The 16,000-nt window shown below is 41.8% G+C and overlaps 1 protein-coding gene across 5 annotated transcripts in view; it reads left to right on the top strand.

The window, feature by feature from the left end:
* The window catches only part of Senp2 (SUMO specific peptidase 2), a 45,402-nt gene that overhangs the window by 16,358 nt on the left and 13,044 nt on the right, over positions 1–16,000 (top strand). For 4 of the 5 annotated variants that reach the window (XM_048453831.3, XM_048453830.3, XM_048453834.3 and 1 more), the window contains 8 exons: positions 2,871–3,039; positions 5,043–5,143; positions 6,118–6,212; positions 6,761–6,812; positions 10,113–10,173; positions 12,225–12,398; positions 13,357–13,488; positions 15,511–15,714. In XM_048453831.3, the coding sequence (XP_048309788.1) occupies positions 2,871–3,039; positions 5,043–5,143; positions 6,118–6,212; positions 6,761–6,812; positions 10,113–10,173; positions 12,225–12,398; positions 13,357–13,488; positions 15,511–15,714 (988 nt within the window). The remainder of the gene's footprint in view (positions 1–2,870; positions 3,040–5,042; positions 5,144–6,117; positions 6,213–6,760; positions 6,813–10,112; positions 10,174–12,224; positions 12,399–13,356; positions 13,489–15,510; positions 15,715–16,000) is intronic. The other variant, XM_085685346.2, reaches the window with a different exon arrangement.

Here is a 16,000-nt window from a genome sequence, read left to right as displayed (position 1 = left end):
AAATGCATTCAACAGAACCACAGGCCTGTACTCTGTAAATGGAGACTGCTCGTTCATTCCCGGCCGTCCAGACCCAATAATCACACAGAAACTGTATTAATTACAACACTGTTTGGCCAATAGCTTAGGTGTATTCCTAGCTAGCTCTTACATCTTAAATTAACCCATTTTTATTAGCCTATGTATCACTACAAGGCTGTGGCCTACCAGTAAGATTCTGTCATCTGTCTCCTTTGGCAGCTATATGGTATCTCTCTGCCTCTGCCTACTCTCTCTATATATCATCTCTGTTTGGATTTTCAGCCTGACTTTACTCTGCTAAACCATTGGCTGAAAAAGCTTTATTCATTAAACAATAAAAGCAAGACATATACAGAAAGATGTCCCACATTAGTACTCTGTCCTTAATACACAGAATTATCATATGAAAGCACATCAAAGACACACAGCAACAAGGTGCAGTGTGCTGTCTGGTTGGATTCTACCTGGAATGCTGCTGTGAAAGAAATTTTTAGTAACATTGGAGAAATTCAGTTTACTATTTGAGGAATATTGTTGTTCATGAGACATCCATACCTAGAAATGAAGTGGATTCTCTGGGCATTCAGTTATGCTGTCAGTTTCCCTATGATCATCATTGTGACATCCACCAGACTTAAAGACCGACTTGTTTCCCTTCAGTTTACAATTTTATCTAATTTCTGTTGTTAATTTACAAGGCTCAAAGTACATTGTTTAATTTCTAAGTACTTGAGTATTCCCAGTATCTTTCTGATAGTGATTTCTGACTAATCCCATTATGGTACGAGAATATACTTGGCATTGATTCACTTTAACATCTCAGCTTTGTTCCTACAGTATTATCCATTAGGAGGGTGCTCCACATTGGCGTCAACAGAATGTGTCGTCTGCTACTACTGAATAAAGTGTTCTGTGTTAGGCCCAGATCCGCAAAGTCTTCCAAGAACCAACAAGGAGACCAAGTCCCATATATAAAAGCAAAGAGCCTTTATTTTAGACAAGTTTGCAAACTTAGTCTCTCCGTGTGTCCAAGGTATTGGAATAATCGGAGAGCCTCAAGCTCAGTTAGAGTTGGGTTTTTATAGTAGTAAAGGTGGGGGTGAGGGATTTCTAAGGTTCAGGACCCCTGATTGGCTGACATTTATCTAGGGGTGCCCTGGTGAGTGTGTGCTGGTAGGTGATCCTGTCTACAATGGTTGGAATGTTAGGCATTTCCTTTGGGTGGTCTGTTCCTGGGTGGTGCCTGGGTAATCTCAGTTTGTGGTCCTTCCTGCTACCAGGTATTGCCTCAGGGTAAACTACTGAGACTCAGGCCTCCTTTAAGTTTATCCTGGCTGGGTCCTACCCTGGCAGGTGATAATGGTTGGGAGTTAAGAACTTCCTTTGGGTGATCTGTATTGGGTGAGTCCTGTATTAGTCGGCAGCAGTCAGGCTCAGCTGGCAGATAGCGCTTTATCTAGGTCTGGTCTTTTTTTAGTGATTGAATGAAGAATGTTGGTATTTTCCACAGTTTTGGATCTGTACATTTTCCTTCCGTGCATGTCAGTTTTGCTCTGCGTTTCCCTTTGGTGTTTTGAAGTTCACTCAGACGAGTAACCTTGCCCCAGTCTGACTGGTGCTCTGCAACATCCACTTTTGCTTCCTCGGTTATATGTAGATGTATTTTTTTTCTGAACCATTTGAGAGGTAGTACTTGGATTGGATTTCTGCTTTTTTTCTTACATATTTGAGTTTATTTCTTTAAGGGTGAGGACATTGATTTATATAATTATAGGTTATAAAGTTTGGCTTTTTTTTTTTTTTAATGAGTCTTACTTAAATTTCTCCATTGTAGGTTTTTCCCTGTCCAGGACCAGGATCCAGTTAAAAATTGCATAGTATTTGTTTTCCTGTCTTCTAAAATCTGCTTTAATCCTGAGCATCACCTTAACCTTCCTTTGTAGTGGCATTAGTATTTAAATTTAAGAGACTGTGGATGTTTTTAGAGATGGTACAGTGTTTTTGTAAAAATTGTATTGGTCATGTTGTAACCTTTTCAAAGTACTTACCAAGAACTATGATATCAGTTTGGGCTGCTGGCAGTAACAAGGAGAGAGGCGGGTTTTGTCACCAGTAGAAGTGACACAGCTTTCTTGCTGTATTTAGTTTCTTTATTAATCATTAACCTTTTCCTTCCCTTCCCTCTCCATCCTTTTCCTTCCCATTTCATTTTTTTTCTTTTCCCCTTCCTCTTCCTCTTTCTCCTCTTCCTTCCCTTCCTTCTTTACCTCCCCGCCTTTTTCCTTCCAAGTTTTAGGGATTGAACCCAGGCCCTTGAATATTAGTTGAATACTCTGCCACTCACTGATCTACACCCCAGCCACTCCCGACATACACCCTTTAGAAATTGAGATGGCTCTTGTTAGCTTGCTCAACTGGCTTTAGATTTTTGGCTTGAAGCATTTTTAAGCCTTTGAATGGCTAGGACTATAGCAAGCTGCACTGTCCCGGCATCTAATTTGTTAGCGTTTAGCTGATATTTCAGTGGTGTACACTGAGTAAAGGAAAAGTAGCTGTTGGGGGAGAGGTATGTGCTGTAGGGAGCTAAATATGGGGTTAGGGTTGGAAACCTGGCTGTGAGGAGGGGGGCTTTCATGTGACAGCTCTAGTGACCAGAGCAGACATTCTATAATGGAATGCTGGGATGTCTGACTTTTACAAGTAATGGTTGTTTAAGAGCTAGTAGTCTTAAACTAGAACAGCAGATAATCAGATGATCTAGGATCCTAAATCTCATCAGTGATATGTTTTCTGTCTCTCTGTCTCTCTCTCTGTCTGTGTCTCTCTCTTTCTCTCCTTTTATTCTTCAGTTTTACATTGAAATCAGAAGGCTATAATAGAAGACCAAGTGGTCGTCGCCATGGCAAAAGCAATCCAGAGAGTTCCTTAACATGGAAACCTCAGGAGCAGGGTGTAACGGAGATGGTTTCAGAAGAGGGTGGCAAGGGTGTGAGGCGTCCCCATTGCACAGTGGAGGAGGTAAGCCCTTTCAGCCTGGTATCTTAAAGAAATGTTTTTAATGACTTTTGAGTAATAATTTGTGTACTGTGGCATACAATTCAAAAGGTACTGAAGGGGTACAGTGACTATAAGCGTCCGAGCGTCTGTCCCTTCCTGGCCTCCCCAGCCTGCTTTGACTCATAGTAAGTACTGTTGCTGTACAGTCAGTACCCGGAGCTACTCTGGACATGCATATTTGAGTCAGTTTCAGATGTTAGGAAAGGATCCCATTAGGAAGAGATTGCATTTCAACTTTTAATTTTTTGAAGACAGGGTTTCTCTTCAGCCCTGGCTGTCCTGCGACACCCTGTGTAGACCAGGCTAACCTCTTAACTCACAGAAATTTGTCTGTCCTGCCTCCTAAATGCTGGGATAAAACACGTACACCGTCATGTCCTGCCTTACTTACTTTGATGAACTTTAGTAGCTGTGATTCAGTAGAGGTGGTGAATGATGCGCCACTCTGCTTTTCCTTCCCCTTTTAGAGAGTGTACGTAGTAAGAGGAGGAGATGATAGTCCTTCATTTCTCGTCATGGCAGTGTTGAGGATGATTTCTGTCTCTGCTGTTTCCCAATACCACCCACTGTTTGAATTTGGTAGATGGTTTGGGAGCTGCTTGGTTCATCAAAGAAATATTTATTCAAGTCCTAGATACTGCACTAGTTTTTAGTAATTCGGGTTGTGAATCCTAGATTTGGCCCCTGCCTTTGGGAGTTTTACATAAATTTTAATTTGGTAGACAAGCCAAAGGAATTGTGGCCCAGAAGCCTTCTGTAGAATTTCAGAAGAGAAAGAAGCCTGAGTGTTTTAGGAGATCTGAGATGTGAGCAAGCATTTAGCAGATAAGACAGTGGGCAGTTAGTCTTAGCAAGGACGCGTTTGTTAACTGAGAATAATACATAGCATACAGGGAGAACCTGAGGCCCAGATTTCAGCTCTGGATAAATATATGTCACTGACCAAGATACCCTGTGTGTTTAGGGGGAAGATGCTGACTTCAGTTTTGGACATTGTTTAAAGTGCCCGTGAAACACGCAAGAAGACCTCTCCTGTAGACTCTTGGATATAGGTGATGGGAGTTTTGAGAAGAAGGCAGGGTTAGAGACATGTTTCTGAATTTTCTACATATTGATGTAATTTAGTTTAAGGGAGCTGATAAGAGTATTCAGGGGAAGAATGTAGTGTGAGACGAGATATGGGTAGAGCCGTCAGCATTTATGGCAGGCAGAAAAGAGTCTGATGGGCAGTGAAGACTGAGGAGAAAAGAAGAATTGGAAGCGGTTACTGTCCAGGAAGGCCAGGCGAGGTCCGCTGAGTGAGGTGCACCACAAATTATTAATTAGTTAATGTGGCTCAGGGCCATTGGAGATGTGGACTCTGATTATGAAGTGGATTCTTTCTGTTAATTTCTGGTCAACTAAGTTTTGTTCAACATAGTTCTTTCAAAGACACAAATGCCTCCAAGATCTAGCCCAGTGGTTCTCAACCTTTCTCATGCTGCGACCCTTTAATAAATAGTTCCTCATGTTGTGGGGACCCCCAACCTTAAAATTAGTTTTTGTTGCTACTTCATAACTGTAATTTTACTACTGCTATGAATCGTAATGTAAATATCTGATGTGCAGATGGTCTTAGGCCACCCCTGTGAAAGGGCTCTTGGGATCGGTGCCCATAAGTTGAGAGCCACTGATCTGGCAGACAATGCAAATGAGTGAAGTAGTGTGGAAAGCAGATGGCCCTACCTAAAGGCCATAGCTCCAGGTCGTTGATTCTTTTTTTTTTTTTTCTAAAGAGGTCAGGATTTTAGATTTTCAAGTTTTTTTTTTTTTTAAATAAAGTTGGTATTTAATTAAAGTAATTTTAAGAACAGTGTTCCCCAAATAAAGTTCATCTGTGGGCTGCATCTCACCAGCCAGTGTCTGGTTAGACTTGAGTTTAGGCTTCATGAGCTTCTACTCACCTTGCATACTTTCTTATACAGGGTGTCCAAAAGGATGAAAGGGAGAAATACCGAAAGTTATTGGAGCGACTTAAAGAAGGTGGTCATGGAAACACTCTCCCTCCCGTAGCTTCACATCATAGGTAAGTACTGACGCTTGCTTTCTTAGCATATATCCTTAGCGCGTATCCTTTGTTAGCATGTACCTTTCTTCTGTTTCTAGCGAAGTGCTGGTGTGAGGAGAGCTGGCCGTGGAGCTTGTCTGACACTGTAGTGCAGTGGCTTACAAAATGGAGTTTTCCGTTAGCTTTACAGTCCTTTGCCTACATGAACTGTTTTTCTTTTTTCTAGGAGGGGGGGATGTTTTTGTTTCTCATTATCTAGCACAGGCTGGCTTAGCACTTACAATTCTTCTGCCCCAGCCTCCCACATGCTGAGATTATACCCATTGAAAACCACATCCAACTTACATGAACTCTTACTCATGTACAAAAAGGGAATCAACTGCCCAGCCTCCTCGACACAGGTGTCTGTGTCTCTGCCTTTGTCCTAGCTCCTTTCTTCTGCTCCTTTCCTTTTTTATCTTCACTCCCTCACAGCCTCTCCTGTATTTCATTTTTCTTTCCTCCTTCCCCATACACACACACAGTCTCCGAGGCATCTAGTGATTGCATTTTAGAATCCTCTGCTTAGAAATAAGATTAAAGTCAACTGGGTCATAAGAAGTTTGCTTATGTGAGTGCTTGTTAATTCAACATGCAGGTGATTTGAAAAAATGTACTTTTATCTGGAGGAGTAGGCAGAAAGGTGTAAGCTCAGGATTTCAGTTCGTCTGGTAATTCTAACAAATGATTGCAAATACACAGAGTCCTCTGAAGTATGGAATGATACACAGAGTCGTATGAAGTATGGGACTTCAAGCTGAGTCTCAGGATTGTTTCGCTTATTGAATGCAGAAAGAACAAATTATCATTTGGAAGTTTAACTTTGGTTATTGCACATGATAGGTTTTTGTTGTCGTCCTGATGTTGCAGGTTGGAATGTTAGTCCTTTCTCTGCTGTGACGAAGGCCTGACCTTTTGTACCTGAGCTGATCTTTCTCCTTTGTCTTCCTAAGTTCTCAGAGAAGTCAGACGGACACATTAAAGACCAAAGGCTGGGTGGAGGAGCAGAGTCATGGAGTCAGAACAAGCCACTTTGTTCCGAAACAGTGTGAGTTCCAGACTGAGCTCCATCATAAGACATTGACCTTGGTTCATGTGAGCACATGCTTATGAGGTTACAAATTGGTACACTATTCAAAGATGCTATACCAGGCTGTAAAGTATTGTCAGACTTCAAGGCATTGGCTAGCACTTATCTAGTACCTGAGGTTTTATTTTAAAAAAGAAAAATGCTTTTAAGATTTAAGCATTTAAGAAAATGCTTAAGTTGATTAATTAAGATTAATGCCTGTTATAGTAGTATATTTTGTGAGACTAAAATTAATTTACTTCATATTAACTTTCTTATCTTTCTCCAATACTGTTCACTGAATGTCTTTAGCTTATTGAATGATCTGTTATCAGTTTGTGATCAAGCTTATACTGAAGGAAGAAAAAGTGACATGTATTTTAGAGATGCTTGTATGTGTGGTGGCCAGTGGCTTTGGAGTTCACATTAACACCAGTGCAAACAAATGTGTTGATACTTTGAATCTGACATTTGACATTCCAAGCTGGGATTAGCAAGTAAAGGATCTTTTCTTTCCATCCCCACAGACAGAGTTGTTGAAACAAGGGGACCTCTCTGTTCAATGAGAAGTGAGAAGAGGTACGTGGCCTTTTTAATTCTAAGATTTCATTGAGAGTAAGTCTTCTCACAAGTCACATTTATGAATACCCATGAGGAACCGTGGACCTCCTTGGTCTAACTAGTCAGCACTATGCGTAGGTAAATAGTTCTTAAGTTGGACTCTTTCAAACTGCTGTAGTCTCGTAGCCACCGGGGCTTGGGGAAAGAAGTGGGTGCTTCTTAGGAGTATGGGTTGGGTGGGTGACATCCCCAGTGGCCACTGTCTCAAACATAGGAACAGTGAAGGTAGTTTTGCTTTCCTTAGGATTTTGGATGGTTATTTCTTTATATCAGACTTGGCCAGCAGTGGCCAGGGTCCAAATCTGGCCCATCCGGTTTAAGTGAGCCACAGAGGTGAGGAAGTGTGAATGGGGCTGCAAAACCCGAAGTTTGTCTCAGGCCTTCCCAGGGAGATTTGTCGACCACTTTAAGGAAACTTAACTGTTTAGTATTTATAAATTTATGAATTATGTGCCAGGGATGGGTCCGGAAGGCATAAACGTATCCCCAGAGAGCTCAAAATGTGTAACATGAGGGTGCCTGCTTGTTGGTTTTTCTGTCCCGCCCAGTTCCCCACAGCCAGCAAGCCCCAAAGAAAAACGCAGAGATATTCATAAGTTATAAAACTGATTGGCCCATTAGCTCAGTCTTTTTATTAGCTCTTGTAGCTTATATTAACCCATTATTCTTATTTGTGTTAGCCACATGGCTCGGTACCTTTCACAGCAGTGCAGGTCACATATTGCTTCTTCAGTGGTCTGGGCTGGACTGGGAGAAATGGGCTTCCTCCTTGCTAGCATTCTCCTGTTCTCATCGCCCCGCCTCTACTTCCTGTCTGATTGACGCTAAATAGTCAGCGTTTATTCAAAATAAACAGATTGATAGAATACAGACAATTCTCCTGCACCAAAATTGGGGTAATTGTTAGCAAATATCAATCACATGCTGTGACTCTTAGGGACTTCCTAAAAGTAGAAATAAATTGATATATTAATATGTAAACAGAAATTGTACAGGAAAGTTTTAAAAGTTTGTGAAGTTGACAACTTTTCACAAGGCTAATTGAAATTTCATTTCAGATAAATTGAGTAGGTGTTACTGTTTAGATTGATTTTCACTTAGATGGTTCAGCCCATTGTGATAGGGTAAGCATGGCAAGGTAATGATAGATCAGAAACAGAGAAAGGGAGTGCTGGCTTGTAAGCAGCCTCTCAGCTTGTAGTCTGTGTAGTGGTGGTGCTCATATTCAGAGTGGACTTGTTTCCTCTGTTGAAAAGCCTCTCATAGACACATCCAGTCTTCTAGGTGGCTCTAAATCGAATCATGATTAACCATTGCAAGTTCACCACATGGACGGTACCAAGGTCTTTTACCAACTTGGCAATAGCTAAGCTCCTTTGGACCACAGCTGCTGTGATCTTAAGAGTATTAGGTGGATGACCATAGATAGCTCTCTGCAAGGAGGGTGGGTACCTTTCTTCTTGAGGCAGGCAGTCTTCAAAATGATTTTACAGGGCTGGCAAGATGGTTCAGGAGCTTGCCACCAAGTCTGAAGTTTGATCCCCAGAACCCACTGGTAGAGAGAACCAACCTCCTGAGGTTGCCCTCTGATTTACACTGTGTATTGTAGAACTTCTGTCACCCTGTCCAGTAAATAAGTGAGTGTGAGAGGACCAAGAACAAAAAAAAACACTCTGATAATAATAAACAGTAAATAAGACAAGGTCACAGATTTGTGCTTTAAACCCGTGGCCAGTTTCTTATTTTAAGGAAAAGTACCTGAACGTTTTTGGGGGGACAGGACAGGCAGTTGGGGTGAGTTTTAACAATACTAATCTTCTTAAATAATTACATCATCATTGTTCATCCCTTTCATCCTTTGGCTCTGCATTTTCCTTCCGAGTCTTCCTCTAAGCTTGGCTGAAATCTTCCAGCAGTAACCATGCTACATCCTGGCTGCTAAACTGCCTTTAAAGTTCCTTTGTCACTGCCTCCTCACCCTTCTCTTTTTAAGAGAATGGGCAGGAAGGGGTATATGTATATGCGCATGTGGAGGTCAGAGGTGGAGGGGTGTATGTGTGTGCGCACGCGTGTGTAGTGTGGAGGTTAGAGGTGGAGGGGTGTGTGTGTGTGCGCATGCGGAGATCAGGTGGAGAGGTGTATGTGTGCACGTTTGGAGGTCAGGTGGAGAGGTATATGTGTGCATGTTTGGAGGTCAGGTGGAGGGGTGTGTGTGTGTGTGCGTGTGGAGGTCAGAGGTGGAGGCATAAGATTTCTTCCTCAGTCATTTTCTACTTTTTTTTAGACAATGTCTCTGATTGAACCTGGAGCTGTTGCCTTGGCTTAACTGGCTGGCTGGCAAGACTCAGCCTCCTGTCTCTTCCTCCCCGGAGCTGGGACTATAGCATGTGCTGTTGCACCCAGCTTTTACATGGGCCCCAGACTCAAATTCACTATTTTACTGACTCATCCGCCTCCGCAGTCTTTGGATACAGGGTCTTACTCTGTAAGTAAGGCTGACCTCAAACTCTGATCCTCCTGCCTGTGCTTCCTGAGTATTGAAGTTACAGGCATGTACCACCTCTGCCTACACTTCATCCTCTGTAAAATCACCCTCAGATAAGGTTCCAGGTTGCAGAGAAAATAGAGCCATTCTTCACCTTCTAGTACCAAGGACCCTGTGTGGACCTCATGAGTATGTCTGGTGTCCGTATTTCTGTCGGCATCTGGTCTTCCCAGCACCTGTCAGAATCTGCCATTGAGCTCTGCTTTTGGCTTTCTACAGCGTCTCTCTCACCAGTGTCTCTGTTTCCCTGTAGTCTTCCTTCAGACTGTTCCAAAATTGTAGGCTCCAGAGAGAGGTCTAGTCCCAGCAGGAACCAGTCCTTCACGTTATGTCCTTCCGCTGCCTGCTACAGTGCCTGATAGAGAGGAACCTGAGGGAGGCTTCTTGTAGCTCACAGTTTCAGAGAGGCCAGTCCTCACAGGGAGGAAAACATTAGCACGGCACAGTTTATTTACAGCAGGCCAGGAGAGACAGCACAAGGCCAGTGTTCTCAAGACCACTTTTGTTTAGAGATCAGCGAATCCTAATTTCAAAATTTAAAAAAAAAAAATTAAGACAGGATCATTATATAGCCTTGAGCAACTGATCTTCCTGCTCTCGGTTCCCTGGGTTCTTATATTACAAATGTGCACTACTAATAAATCTTATTCTGGAACTACATGTACCGTGTTCAACAGCAGAAGTCTGTAAGTTCTTGATGGTTTCCTTCTCAGGTATTCAAAAGGGAAAGCTGACACAGAGAAGGTGGTGGGGATCCGATTCGAAAAGGAAGCTGTAAGTAGAAGCCCTTGGTAAAGTGTTGTTTGTCGTTTGGTTTTTGGTTTTTCGAGACAGGGTTTCTCTGTGTAGCCCTGGCTATCCTAGAACTCACTCTGTAGACCAGGCTGGCCTTGAACTCACAGAGCTCCACCTGCCTCCCAAGAGCTGGGATTAAAGGGGTGTGCCACCAATGCCCGGCCTACTTTCAATGTGAGTATTAGAATCATTGTTTCAGTGATGTCTGTAGACATACTCAGGTTTTTAATGATAAAGTCTTTTACTAAACATTTAGTGTCTGGCAGAAGTATCTCTCTCCCTCTCCCTCTCCCTCTCCCTCTCCCTCTCCCTCTCTCTCTCTCTCTCTCTGTCTCTCCCCCTCTCTCTCCCTCTCTCTCTCCCTTCCTCTCTCCCTCCCTCTCCCTCTCTCTCTCTCTCTCTCTCTCTCCCCCCACTTTTGAGGCAGGGTCTCACTGTGTAGCCTTGGTTGACCTGAAACTACTATATAGACCATATTGACCTCAAACTTGTAGAGATCCAGTTGCCTCTGCTTTTAGATTAATTAATTAGTTAGCTGGGATTACAGGTGTGCACGACCACACCCCAACACAGAAATAGATTTCTTAAATGCTACAATCTTTGTTACTTTCATTTTAGATACATAGAATTACAAAGTGGTAAGCCTTCAAACATTCTCTTATCTAATGTTCTGATGGACTCTTTGTGTTTAATTATCATTTGTCATTCATTTAGCCAAAGCAAAGAATGCTCATAATCTTATCACTTGGGGAGGATCAAGTCCAGACAACAAAGTGAGAGCTATTCTTTTTATAACATGAAGAAGGAGGGAATGGTCTACCTGGCAGTCAGCAAAAGCAAAGAATGCTCACTGATATCTGGAGAATGCTGTAGCTCTACTCCAAAGTTCTATTTCTAAACACATTTCCTAATTTTTTTTTTTTGTAAGGTGTGGGTTTTGTTATATGTAGGGCAAGTGCTCTACCACTGAGCTACATTTTCAATCCCCAGTCCTTGGGGTTTTGTGGAGGCTTCATTTTGTATGCATGAGTTAATTAGCAGACATTAGTGATAGCCTTGCTTTTTCTACAATAGAAAAATACACACACACACACACACACACACATATATATAACGTATACAATATTCTGTTGCTGTTGTGTGTATGCCTTGAGGCCAGAAGAGGGCACCAGACCTCATTACAGATGGTTGTGAGCCACCATGTGGTTGCTGGGAATTGAACTCAGGACCTTTCGAAGAACAGGCAATGCTCTTAACCTCTGAGCCATCTCCAGCCCATAGATTGTTTTTTAATACAAATATGAAATAGAGGACTAGACTGTAGTTTAGTAGTAGTGTTTGTTTAGCATGTTAAATGTCTTAGGCTCCAACTCCAGTACAGAAAGGAATAAATAAATATAAGCAGGGTTAATTAATACAGACTGACTTTGAATAAGGACAGAAGTAAATTCTTCTGTATAATGCGCTGCAGGCCATATCTCGTGTCTTTCTAAACTATGCAAACATCTTTAACTACATTTTAGATTGTGACAGGAACTGAAAATGCTTTCCTTCCTACTCCCCGAGGAGTGTGCGTGCTTCAGTTTGCAACTGACATACCCCGTGAGCCTTTGTTTAACCCTGAAGCTTCTGCTCACCTTGCTGGGCTTTTCTATGATCTAGAGAGTTGCCAGTTCTCTTATTCATTCTCTCACATTTTTTTTCTTAATTTTATAAGCCTAATTATAAAAAGCATCATACACCAAAACTAACCAGACCCAAAGTCTGTACATCTCAGTGAACTGCACAGTTAGAAAGGCCACTTGGAGCAGAGACTGTGAGGCTTCACGGTGGATTTTGTTTGCACTCTCACTATCAAATATATTTTTATGCATTTATTCTCCACCCAAAACGAAAATCCGTGACAGTTAAAACTAGAAAACAATTAGCTTTATATCTTCTTTCATAACGTATACAGTTTTATGTTCCATATGTAACGTGTGTTGTATGTACAAGAGGAACCATGTCAATGTTGAAACTCTTTTGGTCAGATAAGGGGACACCAATTGGAGCCTGATCTGTCAGAAGAAGTGTCTGCTCGGCTACGCCTCGGAAGTGGGAGCAATGGCTTACTCAGGAGAAAAGTGTCAGTCCTTGAGGCAAAGGAAAAGAACTTCCCGAGCCGGGAAAAGGAGAGAAGAGCAGAACTCTCTGAGCTTACAGAGGTATAGTTCCTGTGCCGGTCAGAGCAAGGCAGCTGTTTTAACAGCCCGTGTTTCTAAACTGAAACACATGCTTTGTTTTGAGGAGTTTTTCTAGATCAGGACTGTATATGAAGTTTAAACAAAACAAAACAAAACAAGACCTGGACTCTGGGTCTTCTTATGTTGGCTATGTTGATTATTTGTCTGTGTAAAGGTTGCTTGGTAGATGAGTATACTTGGTTTTGGGGGTCTGGGGTTTTCTTTAGTTACTTAGCCAGGATGGTCTGGAACTCATGGCAGTCCTCCTGCTCCTGCCTCTCAGATGCTGGGCTTAGGGCCATGTGCTATCACATCTGCTGTAACTGATTGGTTTTCTACCCTCCAGATGTTTTGAGATTTAAAATGTGCTATCAAGAATGAATGTATTGAACATTTTTAAAATTACAATTTTCTAAAACAATCTTTTTTTATTGATTACCGTACTTGAATATAGTGAAAAAATAGTAAATAGTAAAGCCATAAAATAACAAAATTGTGTGGCAAGGAAAAAAATGGAAATATTTTGATTGGGTTCATAAACTAAATATATATTTAGCTGCATAATTCATTAAAATAATTAAAGGAAAATATCCATTATTAAGACTGTTTTGGTTTGGTTTTATTTTTTTCTGAGACAGGATTTCTCTGTCTGTTTTAGAACTTGCTCTGTGGACCAGGTTGGCCTGGAACTCACAGAGATCCACCTGCCTCTGCTTCTTAAGTGCTGGATTAAAGGTGTGTGCCACTGCCGCCTGACTTAAGACTGTTTTATAGTTGTAAATTTAAATTTTTTTACACTGCAGTTTTGTAGCTCTTGAATAGTGACTTTTCTCAAAGATCACCAGGTGTTGCTGACGTGAAAGGCATTTTTTCACATAGGTTTTTGATACCTGCTAGTGGTTCTGTGCTAAATTCATGACCTCTGGACCTTCTAATTCAGGACATGGAAAAGGAAATCAGTAATGCCCTGGGCCATGGTCCACCAGATGAGATCCTAAGCAGCGCTTTCAAATTGCGAATTACTCGAGGAGATATCCAGACCTTAAAGAACTATCAGTGGCTCAATGATGAGGTCAGTTCTCTCTCTTCCTGCTTTGTCACCGTTTATAATCAAAGTGACTTCCACCCAGTGCCCAGTTAGAAGGGGCTGGGGAAGCAATTTCTGTTTCCCTGCCTTTTCTTTTAGTGCCAGGGATTGAAGCAAGGCCTCCCGCGTTAGACAAGCAAGTGCTCTCCAATGAACTATGTCCTCGGCCCTCTTGTTCTTCCTAGTTTCACACAGCCCAGGTGTTCTTTCTTGTTTTGTTTTTTCATACTTGAAATTGAACCGAGGATCTTGTGCAAACACTCTCCCACTGAGTTATACATCACCTGATTAGTAATATGTAAAGCAAAACATCTCATTAAAAAGTATTGGAGGGGCTGGAGAGATGGCTCAGTGGTTAAGAGCATTGCTTGCTCTTCCAAATGTCCTGAGTTCAATTCCCAGCAACCACAAGGTGGCTCACAACCATCTGTAATGAGATCTGGTGCTCTCTTCTGGCCTGCAAGCATACACGCAGACAGAATATTGTATACATAATAAATAAATAAATAAATAATTTTTAAAAATGTATTGGAGTGGGGGTGGTGGCAAAGGCTTTAATACCAGCAGAGGCAGGCAGATTTCTTGAGTTCAATGCCAGCCTGTTCTACATAGCAAGTTCCAGGCCAGCCAGGGCTACATAGTGAGACCTTGTCTCCACCCTTCTCCCCCCAGAAAAGGTATTGCCCACAGTTGGTTCTGATGATTACAAAGCCCAGTCTGGATGCCTACAGCTTTATTGTCTGCTGTTGGTACAGTGGTGGGGAATGGGACTGGGCCCCCACACACGGGAAGGGAAGGGAACTGTGTCAATCTCTCCCTTCAGCTTCTTCATGAGGATAGTCTCCTCCATGGGTAGAGTGCTCATGAGTGAATCATTGCCTACTGCAACATGCTGAGTATTAGATTCCTGTGTAAGTATTTCCGAGAAAGGCAAAAGTAGGGTGCAGCAGTCAAGACCTGCACTTGGTTCCCAGCACCCACATCCTTTGTCCTAACAGCCTGTAACTCCAGCTGCAAAGGATCTTTGTCTCTGGCTTCCATGGGAACCTGAACTCAGCGTGCATATGCTCATATATACACACAGAGTTAAAAATAAACCTTAAAGGATTTTTGATTGATATGTGTGTTCAAACCATAGCAAATGATATATAAATCACTCAGTTTGTTGTCTGTATAACATAGTCCACAAAAGCTGCCCTAGTTCTTACTCCTGTTTCAGTTAGCCAGCTGTTCCATCCTCAGTTTTCTCACTTGCTCCTTTTGCTCCATCTACCTATGTCACAAGCCCAGTTACATGAAAATACGGCTTGTTTTGTTTTGTTTTGTTTGTTTTTCAAGACAGGATTTCTCTGTGTTTCTTTGGAGACTGTCCAGGAACTTGCTCTGTAGACCAGGTTGGCCTTGAACTCACAGAGATCCACCTGCCTCTGCCTCTGCTGGGATTAAAGGTGTGCACCACCACCACCCAGCAATACTGTCATTTGTAAATGTAATGTAAGTGTAAATTTGCTTATTATAAAGTTTTTGAAAAATACTTTATATTTTAAAAAAAATACTTTATATTTGAAAAAATTATTGTTTAAAAGTTTCATAAATATTTTGGCATTTTTCCTTCCAGGAAATATAACCGAATTGAGGTATATTTTGGATGTAATGCTATAGTTAATAGTTCATTTTCTGCATAACAGTTGCATATGCCTTTTTATTATTGCATAGAAATGTGATTCATGTGCTTCAAAATTATAGTCACATGACTTGCTGGTTTTCATTTAGGGAGATGGTCCAGTACTAGAAATTGAATCCAGGGTCTTGCATGTACCAGGCTGTTGAGCTCAATCCATAGCCCTTTATTCTTTCTTGTCTTGCTCATTTGTACTGAACAGTTGTTTTCTGACTTCTTGCATGGACTGTCTTTTCCCTAAGCATCTCACTTTCTGATTCAGGTAGCAGTTTAATTTTGTAATGTATTTGCCATATTCCAAATTTTAATCTTTTGGTATTTTACAGGTCATTAATTTTTACATGAATCTTTTAGTGGAAAGGAGTAAAAAGCAAGGCTATCCAGCACTTCATGCATTCAGTACGTTCTTCTATCCTAAGTTAAAGTCTGGGGGTTACCAAGCAGTGAAAAGATGGACCAAAGGGGTAAATCTCTTTGAACAAGAGCTTGTTCTGGTACCTATTCATCGGAAGGTGCATTGGAGCCTCGTGGTGAGTTGAGAAGGTTAATTGTTGGAACTTGGTTATAGACTCCTCCTTCTCTTCCTCTCTTTCCCCTTCTCTCTCCTCTCTCCCTCACTTCCCTTCTTTCCCTGACCACCCCTTCTCCTCTCCTTCCTCCTTCCTCCTTCCTTACCCTTTTTCTCTGTTCCCATGTCTTTCCTTTTTTGTCTTAGGGATCAATTCCTGAAGCTTACACATGCTAAGAAAGAATTGTACTGCTAATTGTAGCCCAGTAGCAGCGGAGGCTGCTGTCCCTCCTCCAGTGAGAAAGGAG

The sequence above is a fragment of the Myodes glareolus genome, chromosome 2, assembly GCF_982192425.1.
Source record: "Myodes glareolus chromosome 2, mMyoGla1.1, whole genome shotgun sequence".
In the NCBI taxonomy this organism is placed as follows: Eukaryota; Metazoa; Chordata; class Mammalia; order Rodentia; family Cricetidae; genus Myodes; species Myodes glareolus.
The sequence above is the reverse complement of the archived record's forward strand: the minus strand, read 5'-3'. Positions and strand labels throughout refer to the sequence as shown.